The sequence below is a fragment of the Netta rufina genome (genome assembly GCF_964035555.1).
Source record: "Netta rufina genome assembly, chromosome: 15".
NCBI lineage: Eukaryota > Metazoa > Chordata > Aves > Anseriformes > Anatidae > Netta > Netta rufina.
Window position 1 is genome coordinate 17,652,800 of NC_140138.1, and position 13,316 is coordinate 17,666,115.

The window sequence follows — 13,316 nt, forward strand, 5'->3', positions numbered from 1 at the left end:
GGCTGGGGGGGAGCAGGGTCCCCAGCGCCCACCGGCCCCGCGCCCGGTGGCAGCACGGAGTGCCCCGGGGAGCCCGGCACCGGGGGGGGGAACACGGGGAGCGGGCGGGGCCGTGGCCAGCGTTGTGCCGGGCTCCCCCCCGGGCCGCGCCGCTTCCTGCCCGCCCTGCGGCGGGGCGGGGCGCTGCGCCCATGGACGGCACCGGGCGGCTGCAGCGCTGGCTCAGTGAGAGCGGCACCGGGACGGGAACGGGGGCACGGGGGAGGTGGGGAGGGGGCGGCGGGACGGGGGGGACGGGACGGGACGGGACGGGGGAGGGGGAGTCGGGGTCGGAGCCGCCGGGGGCTGAGCGCGGTCCCCGTGCGCCGCTCGCTGCCCCCCGCCCGTCGGTCCCCAGCCCCGATCCCCAGCCCCGATCCCTCTCCTCTCCTCTCCCCCCGCTCAAGATGAAGCCACCGACCCGAGCGTCCCCGGGGAGAAGTGGGAGTGCATCCAGCGCTTCTGCGAGCAGCTGAAGGCGGACACGGCCGGGTAAGGCGGCACGGCCCCGGCCACAGCCACAGCTCCCCTCGGGGCCGGGCGGCCGGGAGCGGCTCCGGGAGCTGCAGCCAGGAGCTGCCCGGAGGTCCCCGTGCTCCTGCAGGCACAGCTCCTGCCTCCCGAGCCCTGGCGAGCCCGGTGCGGGAGCAGGGAGCGGTGCCCGGTGCCCCCCGCCCCGGCTTCCTCCCGGAGCCGGCAGCTCTCCCGTGGCTCCCCGCCCTCCCGCTGTCCGCGGTTTGGGAGAGGCGCAGGAGCTCGTCATGCCGTGGAGCTGTCCCAGCTTAATGGTTGCCCGCTTCCTGAGAGCAGGCGCCCGCACACCCCGAGCCCGCAGCCCGGCACCCGCAGCCAGCCGGGCTCTGCGCTGGGCTGCGAGTCAGAGCTCCTGGCACCACAGGAGCAGTTCTCGTGGTGCCCGTCCCACGGGCTCGCTTCTGAGAGATCAGCCTCTGGTGGGGCTGTCGTACCGTACCACGAGCTGCTGATGTCTGCCCATCACACCCCGTGTGTGTGTAGGGACCCCAGGCCAGCCCTGTGCCAGGGAGAGGTGCCAGCGATGTGGCACGTCGTGCATCTGGTGACTGCTACTCTCTGCAGGGCAGAACTCGCAGTAGGTGTTTTTCTTGGGAACCAGTGCGTTGTCTGACTTGCTTCTGTTGCTCCCCAGCCCATCGCTTGCACTGAGGCTGCTGGCACACAAAATACAATCACCCCAAGAGGTGGAAGCTCTCCATGCGCTGACAGTAAGTGCTTTCACCCACGTGCAAGGCGAGGCAGTGGTTACTTGGAAATGCAGTTTGCGGGGCAGGGACGGTGCAGCTGCCTGGGCGTCTTTTTCTCTTGGGTGTCTCTCCTTTATGTGTGCTTTTTTACATTGCACTATGGATCTGGTACCCAGGGCAGAGCGGAGGGAGTCATTGCTGTTGCTCCTTCCCTTAGCATTCTGCTGAGGTACTTAAGAGGTCTGCAGCTCTTGTCTTGGCTGTGGTCTTGCCATGGGGTCAGTGAGTCCAAAAGTTAGTGATGGGGAGAACAGAGCAGATATGTGTGTGCTGCTTAGGAAGGTTGGGTGAAGAAAAGAAACCTCTCATGTACAACTTCCTTAGTATCTTGTGTGTGTGCATGCAGTGCCAGAAAGTTCTTGGATATTGTATCTTAACAGCAAGTTTTTTAAAAATCCCACAAAGCTTTCGTGTTCAGTTTCTGTTTGGTACCGGTTTGTTTTCTGCAGGTGCTGGAGATGTGTGTGAATAACTGCGGTGAGAAATTTCACAATGAAATAGCAAAATTCAGGTTTCTGAATGAGCTGATTAAAGTGCTTTCCCCAAAGGTAGGTGGTTGTGGTTACACTGCACGTAGCAAATGGGACACGTTTATTTCACCATGGATACAAAAACTTAACCTCTCATAGAAGCAGAACAGAGTTTCTGTTCTGTGCTTTAAAGCACAAGGATTAGAAGTGAATTTCCCTGTAAAAGATGTAATAATTTTAACTCTTCTTAGGGTTAGCAGGAGAAGGACATGGAATACAAAGGAAATGTAGAAAGCATCTTGCGCTCTCTGTGAAGCTGAGTGGCAGAGGACAGACGCCAGGAGCCTCTCCCGTGTTTTCTTATGTTCTGTCCTCAAACTCTTGTGCTCAGCCTGCTGTCCTTGTTGCTTTCTCATGTCAAAGCTTACGCTGAGTTTGGGTCCTGTTCATGAGGCAGGTTCAGCCTAAAAAGAGGACAAGGGGGGACTGGAGTTGAGCAGCACTTGTGCCGTGCTTGCTCCACCACCGTGTGGAGGTTGTGCATTTGTGCAGCCCCCTTTGGGGTCCTGCTGGCAGTGTCCTGAAAGCTGGGCAGGGGTCTCTGAGCCCCGGCTGTGCATGCCTGGCAGTTGAGGACGGAGCTGAGAGTGAGGTTGGAAGGGGTCATCTGTAGCTAACGTGCAGGCAAAGTCCCTTCCAGCTGCTCTGCTTCTCTGGCTTGGAGTGTGTTCATTGCTGCTCCCTGCTGTGGTGCGCTTCTCTTCCGAGTATCATCTCTGCCCCCTGAGAAGAGAAGCAACGATCAGAAATGGGAACTTCAGCTTTAAAAGCCAAGTGAGGAGGGTTCAGAGGGAATGCACTGTGGTGCACTGCCCGTGGCTCGCATGATGAAAATTAGAGATCTGTTTTATCAGAGACGGCGTGATCGTCACACGTTGGTCTTTGCATCAGATAGCAGGCCTGAGACGTTCTTAAATACCCTTCTCAGCAGCCCAGTACTCGGTTCCCTCTGTTAGTTGGTACAGCACACATTTACCACTTGCAAGGGCTTCATTTTCCATTACATCAGCTTGACGGCAGGGATGCATCACCAGTTTCAGTGAAATGTTTAACAGAACAACAAAAACTCTTCTCTCAGTCACAGGTTTGGTAAAGGTATTTCAGTGAAACAACAGTTCAAAGAATAGATTACTTTGGAGAGGGAGTTTGCTGTTTTGACAAAAGAATTATTACATGAGTTTAAAACACCTTGTGTTTCAGAAGTTTGTATGTGGTTTTTATCATTCTTCCTGATGGTTTTTGTAGTACTTTAAAGTGAGTGCTCATGGCAATAATAAGAGAAATCAGAGAAAATATCTAAGTGCTGAAAAAAGATAACTTCCCTTTCTAGTTTTGTTCAGTTTTCGTTTCTCCAGGTCTATTTGTATTGCAAACAGCTAAGGAAAGTATTTTAAGTTGAGTACAGAACTGTTTTCGCTGAAATTCAAAAAAGAAAAAAAATACTTTCGGTTTCACATTCAGTAACTGATCAGAGAAGCTTTGAAATGGTTTCATTTCGGTTGTCATATAATATTTATGCAATTACCATACACATTCCTTTTATTCACACCCACAGCCGTGCACGCTGTTCCGTGTACTGCAGAATGCAGTTGACAGCACCGTGGATGTGTCACAGGAATCCATTTGCTCCTCGATCTTTGCATCCAAACAACTGGGGGCTAGACCCACGTGTCCTGGATGGCACAAACTCTGCGGTTTTGATTTCTTTTTCTTATTTTACTTTTTTCTTTTTCTTTTTCCAAGTACTATGGAACCTGGTCTTCAGAAAAAGTCAAGTCAAGAGTCACAGAAATAATATTCAGTTGGACAGTCTGGTTTCCTCAGGAAGTTAAAATCCGGGATGCTTATCAGATGCTGAAGAAACAAGGTTTATTTCTGTTATTGCAGCTTCCTTTTTAACTTCTGAAGTCCCGTGGCTTTAGATCACACGTATCTGTCCCCTCGGCTTTTGTGACTCAGCTTTTTTGTAAAATGTGTGCAAGGGAAAAGGGGACAAGGGCCACACTTACAAGGCTATTGGGGTACTCAAGGGTGCATGTGACTGTTTAAAGAGATTTACCAAAGAACAGCTTTGTTGAGTCAAAGATCAGCCTAACCTTGTGGCCTCCGTTCACACAGTGCTCATGCCTATTGTGTGTGGAAGAGGCTCAGGACAAATTCAGAGCGATCTTTGCCCTGGAATACTCTGCTGGGATTATGAAGTGATGGGTTCAGAGAGCTTTGAAGTCGGGGCTTGGATCCATTCCTTACTTACAGTGCTGTGTGCCGAAGGGCCGGCTGCTGCCGGTGCTGCCCAGGAAGCCACAGGCCTGTGATGCAGGGGCAGAACGGGGAGGGGGCTGTGGGGGGCTGCAGGGCCGCCCAGGGGCAGCACAGCATGGGCTCTGTGCGGCCGTAACCTGCCTGCGGAGTCGTGGCAGCCGGGTGCCTCAGCCGGTGGTGCCGGTGGCAGCAGAGCAGGGGCTGGGCACCCGCTGATGCACCCGTGTCGTATTTCCCATCCGGGAAGTGTTGTGTGCCCTCTGGTTTGTTTAATGCAAGGGAGAGAGGGAAGTCTTTCTCTCTGAGGTGTGTGCGAAGGCAGCTCCTTGCTTCTGTCTCACTCTGCAAACTCGTGGGGACGGATGAAGGAGCCAGGCACAAAATCCAGCGTGCTATTGAGCACTGCTGTTGCAGCAGCTCAGGCATCACTGAACAAATATTGCTACCTGTTCCAGGCATTGTAAAAGAAGACCCCAAATTGCCAGAGGACAAAATTTTACCTCCTCCTTCTCCGAGACCGCAGAATTCTATTTTTGACACAGATGAAGAGAAATCCAAGGTAAGCCTGAAGGCTTTCCTCCCCGTTCCCCCTCTGAGTTTCAGTGCTGAGCAGACATGCTGGGTCGTGTTTTGGCAGCTCCTGCTGTGTCTCAGAACATCAGGATACTGCTGATACTGCTGATACTTCTTGCTGTGCCAGGGCTAGAAGTAGAGAGTGAAAATTCTTTGAGACTTTGTCAGAAAACATTGCGTGGTCAAAAGTGAAACATTTTTACAGAAATAACTCAGTTGCTATTCACCTCTCCTGGGGGAAGGCTTCTGTAGGCCCTGCAGAGCCAGTTCCTATTCCCAAGCGCCCTGTGAAGGAGAGCTCTCCTTTGCAGTGCCCACGGCTTGGGTCATTTTCTCCCTTTTCCCATGCCCCTGGTAACAATAATCAGCCTTCGGGCTGTTCCAGAAAGTGTTTGTTCTAATCTGTCTGTGCTGAGCTGCTTTCTGTTGCATAAATAAACCCATGTTTGCTACAGGGGCTTGAGCTTGTATTTCCTGTATCCCGAGTGAGTGCCTGAACCACGGGGCTGTTGAGGGCTTCTGCCCCAGCCCAGTACAAGGGTTTTTGGTGGTGGAGGGAGGGCTGGCAGAGATGGAGCAAAGCTGCAGCGTGAGCCTGTGTTCAGGGCACCCTTGGAAGTCCCCACGGTTCAAGCACTTCCTCAGTCTCCTACTGCTCAGCTGTTACTTTCAGTGTGGAACTTCAGATCTGTTCCATGTTTCACTGGTAGGTGTTTGAAGTGTTACAAACTAATAATCAGCGTGAGCAAGTGCTGGGGAAGCGGAGGGCTGTCATTACTCTGCTCTTAGACATGGAGAGAAGCAGGGGGCTAAGGAGCCCTGCCACATAGACAGATGTGTCGGAGCCAGCTCTGTTTTTTCTCAGCCTGACCTGTAGTTATTACCAGCTTTGCTTGTGCACTTTTGACTGCTGTTCCTCTGCCAGATTACAAGACATAACCCCACGTATTTCCAGGGTTATGGAGACAATTATGTCAGTGGGTGTCTGTGACTCTGCTCTGTTGTGAGGTGTACCTGCAGCACAGTGCCTAGGGATGTTACTGACTGCTGTCCCATGGTCTCGCTCCACAGCTGCTAGCCAGGCTTTTGAAGAGCAGCCACTCTGAAGACTTGCAGGCTGCCAACCGTCTGATCAAGAGCATGATTAAAGAGGTAGGCATTCGCAGGAACCGGCAGTTCCTCTGGTCAGAAGCTGTTTGTGGCAGGAGAGGATGAGAAGTGACTCGACAGTTGGGTTTGTGGCAGAGGGCCCTCTGTACATGACCTCTGGAATGTCTGCTGCCGTCCTGGTGTTAGAGGCAGGACCAGCAGGTGCTAGTGGGGGCCCAGAGTTCAGCTTCAGGTGAATCGTTTCCGCTGCCCCAGAGGAGGGATGAGTTTTCAGTATTTGCTATTCTGAAGTTACAGTGCAAGATGTCTTACTTTGTTTCCCTAACGTATGCCAATTGCTATGAAGAGGGAATATTTATTCCCAGGAGCACGCGTGGCAGGATGCTCGCTCTTTAGTGGCATCCTGGCAGTAGTTCTGCATTAGTGATGGGAGGTTTCCAAAAATAAACTCATTTCCCAATGGGTGAAAAGCTACATCTGTACAGAACTGTCTCTTTCCTGCAGGCATTGTGTGTGTGTGTGCACGTGCACTGGAGCTCTTCGTGGAGTTGTTACACACACGGCTTTGTGCTGCCGTCTACCTTCAGTAACGTGTCAATAGGAAGCAGTCCTGCAACAAGAGTTATCTGGAGTGACCCTGACAAAAGCATGTGCACTGTGTTTATTAGTTAAATCATTGTCTATTTTTGTTTCATTTTTCATCAAAGGAACAAGAAAAGACAGCCAAGGTGTCCAAAAGAGTGAATACAATCAGTGAGGTTTCTGAGAACGTTAAACAAATGGATGAATTGCTGGAAAATTACAAGAGACAAGAATTAGCCAAATCTGACCATGAGACGCTCCAGGTAGATTCTATTTACTGCATGGGAGGTTCTTTTTGCTGGCTATGCCTGGGAGGGCTCAGGACAACAAGATTCAAAGGGCAGCAGGCTGCACCCAGTTTTTGCAAGGGAAAGCACGTTACCACAGCAGGAATAGCTTCCAGCATACCTGATGAGCGATGTCCCTCTTGTCTGAGAATGGAAATTGGAATGGAATTGGCTTTGATGTGCCACTTTGAGTTTCTGTGCAGATTATCTGCTCTTCTTGTGGTATCTTATAGGGAAATGGTTCTTCCTCTAATAGTGGAGTAACACATGGGAATCCCCTTTAGTCCAGCCGTGGTTAGGTGGGTGTGTGGAGATCTGATCTGGGCAGCTTAAAGCTTTGGGTTCTTCAGCTTCCATTATGGTTCTGTGATTCCCCTTTTTTCTACCCAGAGTTCAGTAGTCTGCCTCACAAATCATTCACGTAATACTTCCTAAAACACTGTGAAGAGAGCCATAAAGGTATTTGCAGCTGATGGTCATAACACTTCCCTCTCACTCGTCTTACATCCATGGATGCTTTTTTATTTTAAATTGGAAGTTTTAACACTGCCTTACCTTACACCTGTATGCATAGATGAGATGTGACTGAGGAGGAGATGCTAGTAACACTTGTTCCAGTGGCTGTACTTCCAGGTCGCTGTGAATTTTAGGAGTGCAGCAACATGCAGCACTGCTGTCCTTTGTCTGGACCTGGGCAGAATGCATCTTGCTGTTCTAGAGTAGCATTGCTTACAGATGGTTGGATGGAGAGAAGTGCTGAGAGTGCCCAGGATCTCCCAAGCAATGACACAAAACACTTCCTTTCTTAGAACCTGTTTCAACGCTGTGAGAAGCTCAGGCCGCTGCTCTTCCGCCTTGCCAGTGAGACAGTTGATGATGATGATGCTCTCGGTAAGAGCTAACACTGTCTTTGGAACTCATTGCATTTAAATTCCTCTAACATCCTTTCATAAGTGGGGTATTCCTTTCCTCAGAGGAGAAATGCTCAGGTACTTGTGAGCCAAGTTTTCTACTTGGGCTTTTAAACCGTTTCCATGAGAAGTGGCATAAGGATTCTCTTATTTCTCTCGAAGGAAGCTATTAATTTTCCCTCAAAGTTAAATGATGAATCCAGTTTCTTCCATCCAAGGTGGTTTTCAGAATGTGTTGCGTTTTACTGTTCCGAGAATTGAAAGCTTTTGAGGCTTTTCTCCAGAGAGATGGTAGTTTTCCCTGTCTATATCAGAGGGGAGAATGCTTTTTGAATTTTGTAAATAATAGAAAGGGGAGCGTTATATGAGCAGAATTCTTTGAATTCCACAGTTGTGAAATTTAGCCCTTCCCAGAGTATTGCATTTCACAGTCTTATCTATTTGTCTCGAAAACATGACTGAAATGATGCCTCGCTGAAAATGCAGACAACTTAAACAGCAAAGAGCTAATCTGTGCCTCAGACATTTTATGTGCATAAGAGATGCAGGGACTGTGAGTACTTTGGAGATCAGTGGTCTTGATAAGTTACAGATAAGACTGAAATCAATGAATGTGTGTGCAAAATGCTGTGCTTCAGAAAACAGAATGAAAAACGTGCAAAATGGGGACGCTGGGTGGAGAGCAGGGCAGAAGAAAAGGATCTGAAGGCGATAGTTCATCATGTTGGGTGCAAGTCTTCCTCTGCTTCTCTTCTTTCCCAGCCGAGATACTGCAGGCCAACGACAAGCTCACACAGGCGCTGGGACGGTGCAGGCAGGTTGTAGCCAGCCTTGAAGATGATGGTGGAGGAGGTTCAGTCACCGGCCTCTCTGATGCACCAGGTAAAGAGGATCCTGCAGTGTTCCACTTCAGCTCTGCTTCCTGCTTTTTGTGTATGAATGGAGTTTGGAAGGGGAAGCGCTTCTTGGAGAACAGATGTGGAGAAAATCCTCTAAGATGGGAAAACTATGATGTAGTGATCATTGTGTTATGTATTTTTTTGTTTGTTTGTTTGTTTGTTTGTTTTTTACATTTGGTTGACTGAAAATGTTCCTGGAGGTTTTCAACTGAGTCCTTTAGTACCTGCTTGTAGCCAGGCATACACTGCTCCTTTTAGGAGGCTTCCCTTTAACTCTTTCTGCTCTTTCCAAAGCATGTCGGCCAGCCCCAAGACGAATGAAGAGCTATACATTGATTGACTTCTCTGAGCTGGAGGCGACCTCCCAGTCTCCTACGGACCAATTTTCAGACGTAACCACTGCCTCCCGACACAGCAGCACCACCTCCAGTTGTCTGCTGGAGGAGGAGTTAATAGGTTTGTACGCACAGTTCAGTCCTGTGTCCTTGTTACCAGAGTTCCTGGTACTTAACAGGTGTAGAAGAACTTTGCCTTCAGTGTTGGTCCTAACCGAGCGTAGACCCTTTTAGCTAGAGAGAGTTTTCAGGAATGTAGTTTCGTTAATGGTGTTAAACTGTAGTCAAACTGCTGTTAGACAGCAAAGGAAGAACGTATGGAAAACAATTGCTTCGTGTAATTGATCTGTGCTCTTGGCATCTTTCTTAGGACTCAGCAACTCTCCTGGTTTACAGAAACCACCACCTGACTTTGGAGTGGCAGAGGTTAGTGATCCTCAGGTACTTTAGTCAGTAAAATACAAAGGACAAAACTCAGATAGCATTTTTGATCTCCTAGCCTTCTCTGGCAACCTTTATTTTTTTTTAAAGTCCCTCTATTCTGAATGGAAACTGGAATCTTCCTGCTCTGTAATGAGTTTATAAATTGCAGTTTGCAACAAGATTTCTCACATCTATTTCTACCTTAAGTAGTAGTATTAAAAAAAAAAAAAAAAAAAAGAGTTATTTTCAATGGAACAGGTTTGATTTTTGCTACCAGTATATAGCGTGAACCAGAAGTACCTTTTTTTCAGACTGGTGTAAACAATGGATATAGTGAAATTGTAAGTGCCTTTGAAACGCTGGAACTGAAGGAGAGCTGGGAAGACAGGACTTCGTTGAAGAATGAATTTCAGGGCCTGGCTGATCAGTTCTCTCCATCTCCCAGGACCAAGACATTATCCTTGTAAGCAAGCCCTATGCAGCTCAGTCTGACTTTGGAGATGAGGAATATTGTATTATAGCAGTGAGGTTTGGGAAAACCTTTTAACTGCATCTGGTTAATGATGGCAGGCTATCCATCCACGCATCAGCTCTTAAGCAGCAATTGTGCACCTGTTTATTGTAATTCCACACTCTGACTTTCAAAGGGTCAGAAATGTGGTAAAACAAATCCTATGGCATAGTAACAAGGTATTCTTGAGCTAAAGGAACAAAACCTTGCAGACAGGTCTCTTTTAATAATCTGTGACTAAGAAAATACTTTCCCCAGCTTTTTTCAGGCTCTGAGAAGATTGTTTCCTGGCATTCATTAGAAACCTCATAGTTTATGAACCAAATTAATCTCCACAGATCTTCAGAGTAGGTGACCATTATGGTGAGCTTATCCAGCCTGTCAGAACATAGGCCGAGAAATTTTACTGGAAATTCCTCGCCATTTGCACTGTCTTTGAGCTAGAACTTACTTTAATCTCATGGACTAGAGCCCCAGAGAGCCTGCACAGCCCTCCAGAGCCATGGACAAAGTTTCATGACAGTAACAGAAACCAAAGTCTGCCTTAATGAATGCTGAAACAGCAGCTTCTTCTACACAAAATAGAGGCAATTTTCAAGCTTTTTTAGAACTCAGAGAGCGTAAGCTTGTACTTTATTTACACATAAAAGGGTTGAGGGATTGGGAACACGAAAATGGACACAGCAGAAAATGGTATATACCATGTAGCCTTCCCAGTTAATAAAAGCTTTCTACGTGCTTTTCTTTCCAGGGATTTGTCACCAATGAAATTGCCCTTTCCAGATCTTCCAAATAGCCCAGTGGCAGATCCTTCATTTTCCAGCCTAGGCTACGAGCAGAAGCCTGCTGCCTCTTTGAATCCAGCTTCCAATGATGTTTCTCTAGCAAACATTTTTGTCCCTTTAATTTCAATTACACCGAGTAAGTGCAATAATTTCTGTGCCCTGGCTCTGCTTAATAGAGCTCTCATTGTGATTTTTGCACAGGAACAAGAAAGCTGAAGTATCTTCATGTTGTGAGGGTCAGCTGGAGAAAAATAGAGTATTCTATGAAGGACTTAGTGTATCTGAGAATTTGAGAAAGTTCTAGGAGTTATTCCATGGAAATGTCCTTGTCCTCCCTGGTCAGTAGTCAGGAGTTTCCTGTCCTGGCTAATCTTAGTGTGCTTCTAAACTTTTTGGCCCTAGCATCTTTAATCAGACTTCAAGCAGTTCTTTTCCAGAGGCTTAAGAGATATCTACACATGGGAGTTATCCCATTTCCTAAGGCAGAGCTGTTCTTTCCACCTGTACTTTTTGATTTAACGCTGTCTGAAAGCGCTTCATGGAATGAGCGTTACCCAGGGTACGTGGCACCCCAGTGTCTCATTGTAGGGCACGTCCTGTTAGAGGAGGACTGCAGCGTCTGGGCTGTTGTTATTTTTGAAGAGTATGGGTACAAAGACATACTGACTAGGTTGTCTTCTGACTTTAGTCTCAAGCTCAGGATTTGTCGGGTTTGGGAAAGGCTGGATGGTAATAGGTGTGGATGTACCCCAGCAATAAGTTATATTTTTACTCCCAACTTCCCTCTTGGATTCATACCTGATCTCTCTGACTGTTAACGACTGACCTACTAGTTGTCCTGTACCTAATTCAGACGTTCAGATTCCTTTCTGTGTCCTGGAGGTGAAACGTAAATTGTGGCCAAATGCTGTATGCTTTGGCCTGTGAGTTTGCTAGAGGAAGTACAAGTTTGTATGAGTGTCTCCTGCTGCTGTTCATTATCCTGTCTTCACTGTTCTGCCCTCAGAAGGGAGGGGCAGTCTATGCTTCTTTTCTTATTTTGCTTTTATCTCTGGCAGGCGATATCTGTCCCCTTACGGTGTATGACAGGAACGGTTTCAAGGCTATGCTCCACTTCTCCAGAGACCCAGCTCCCGGCCGACCAGATGTGCTGGTGATGGTTCTCTCCATGCTGAGCACATCGGCTCAGCCAATTAAGGACATAGTGTTCCAGGCTGCAGTCCCAAAGGTAAGGAGCCAATGATGAATAAAAGGGAGCGTGACTACTCAGAAATGTCCCGAGAAGGAGGTTTGGCATTTTGTGCTTAGAATTAGTCTTGTATATTGGAAATTGCACAGCTCGTTTTCTCTGAACTGTGAACCAGTTGTATGGTGGTGCCTGTGGCCCAGGTGCCTGTTTCAGTGTGGATCCTTAGCCTTGAGAGAAAGAAACGGGGCTCCAGACATGCTGCTTTAGCCTCCTGGTAAGGCACATATTCTGCCCGTATGTGCAGCAAAGAATTGTCTGTTTGAGAATATCTGCCTTTAGAGGTAGGCTGTGGATAGGCGTGTGTTTCATTAAATGACAAAATCTGCCTGACATCTTGAACTAGCTCTGTGGCTTGGTAGTACTCCCAGCTCTTTTTCAGCATGGCCCCAAAGGCTTTAATTTTGTTTTGTCTTTCAGACCATGAAAATAAAGTTGCAACCAGCATCCGGATCTGAGCTTCCAGCCTTCAGCCCTCTTCTTCCCCCAGCAGTGGTGTCCCAGGTCCTGCTGCTGGCCAACCCACACAAAGTACGTGGCAGTGATCGTCTTGGCAGGTCACTCTGAATGTGACTGTAATGGGTAGGGTGTTAGCGTGAAAGGCAGGAATGATGTTATTAGATGGGAGATGGGTGGAAGAGACAAGCCTGGGTTGTGCTGGGAAGACATTTTTCCCATTGCCACAGCTTTTCAGATCAATAATCTGAAGGACTGAAGGGGTAGTTGCTGCAATGGCCTGCACAGTTCTGCCTGCTGCGATGGCACCTGGAGGACATCGTGCAGCTGTCTGCAACTAATGGAATGTGAGGCCACCCAGGGCACAAGTGAGAGGTGGCAGTTCTGTTGCTTTGATGAATAACTATGGGACAGAAGATGGGTGTAAGGGAGTCCTCTGCCTCTGAGAAGGTTGGCCTGGATCTCCAAGCATGCCCTTGCAGGGTGTGTGCAGGTCTCCTTCCCAGGAGCTCCTTACATATGTTACAAAGATCTAAGTGTTGCTCCATGCAGGTCTGAAGCATTAGTCTCCCCTTTGAGGGGGCAATTCACTGCAGCAAGGCTGTGAGGGCTGAGGGAAGGAGACCAGGAGCCTGCAGCCACAACTCCCCTCTCTCTGTCCCTTTCTCCCCTAGGTTCCCACCCGCCTGCGCTACAAGCTGACCTTCACGCAGGGTGCGCAGCCCCTCAGCGAGGTGGGAGAGGTGACCGGCTTCCCAGAAGCAGAGCTGTGGGGCAAAAGCTGAACTTCGCCTGGCTCGGACATTGCCACGTTGCCTTGGGGGGGTGATGGCGAGGGTGGGACCGGGGGGCGGTGTGCCAGGAGTGCCCCCTGGCCTGGGCAACGTTTCCTTTCCTCGGGATCTGTCGTCCCTTTCCTCCTGGTGTGTGGCAGGAGGGGTGCACCCGTCTGCTGCTGCCCTGCCCTCTGCGTCCTGCCCCGCGTGTGGGGCCCTGTGTGCTCTCAGGCTTCCTCCGTGCCGCCTTCCCTGCTCTTTTTTGGGCCTTTTCCCGTTATGTGCTTTTATTGGTTTAAAAAATACAC

The 13,316-nt window shown here is 49.1% G+C and overlaps 1 protein-coding gene across 1 annotated transcript; it reads left to right on the forward strand.

Moving 5' to 3' along the window:
* Positions 1 to 173: 173 nt before the first annotated feature.
* GGA2 (golgi associated, gamma adaptin ear containing, ARF binding protein 2) lies at positions 174 to 13,255 on the forward strand. Its single transcript, XM_084295887.1, has 17 exons — positions 174 to 225; positions 447 to 531; positions 1,208 to 1,283; positions 1,772 to 1,870; positions 3,596 to 3,719; positions 4,570 to 4,673; positions 5,759 to 5,839; positions 6,505 to 6,642; positions 7,476 to 7,557; positions 8,340 to 8,459; positions 8,771 to 8,932; positions 9,182 to 9,237; positions 9,546 to 9,697; positions 10,497 to 10,666; positions 11,589 to 11,758; positions 12,197 to 12,307; positions 12,907 to 13,255. Exons 1-17 carry the CDS (start codon positions 192 to 194, stop codon positions 13,015 to 13,017), a joined length of 1,875 nt encoding a protein of 624 aa, XP_084152013.1. The 5' UTR covers positions 174 to 191; the 3' UTR covers positions 13,018 to 13,255.
* The last annotated feature ends 61 nt before the right edge of the window (positions 13,256 to 13,316 follow it).

What these genes read in the sequence shown, in the direction of transcription:
- GGA2 (XM_084295887.1), top strand. Translation starts at nt 192, where the DNA reads ATGGACGGCACCGGGCGGCTGCAGCGCTGGCTCA. An exon ending in CTGAAGGCGGACACGGCCGG is followed by an intron (nt 532 to 1,207) that starts GTAAGGCGGCAC and finishes GTTGCTCCCCAG; the next exon opens with CCCATCGCTTGCACTGAGGC. An exon ending in AGGACCAAGACATTATCCTT is followed by an intron (nt 9,698 to 10,496) that starts GTAAGCAAGCCC and finishes TTTTCTTTCCAG; the next exon opens with GGATTTGTCACCAATGAAAT.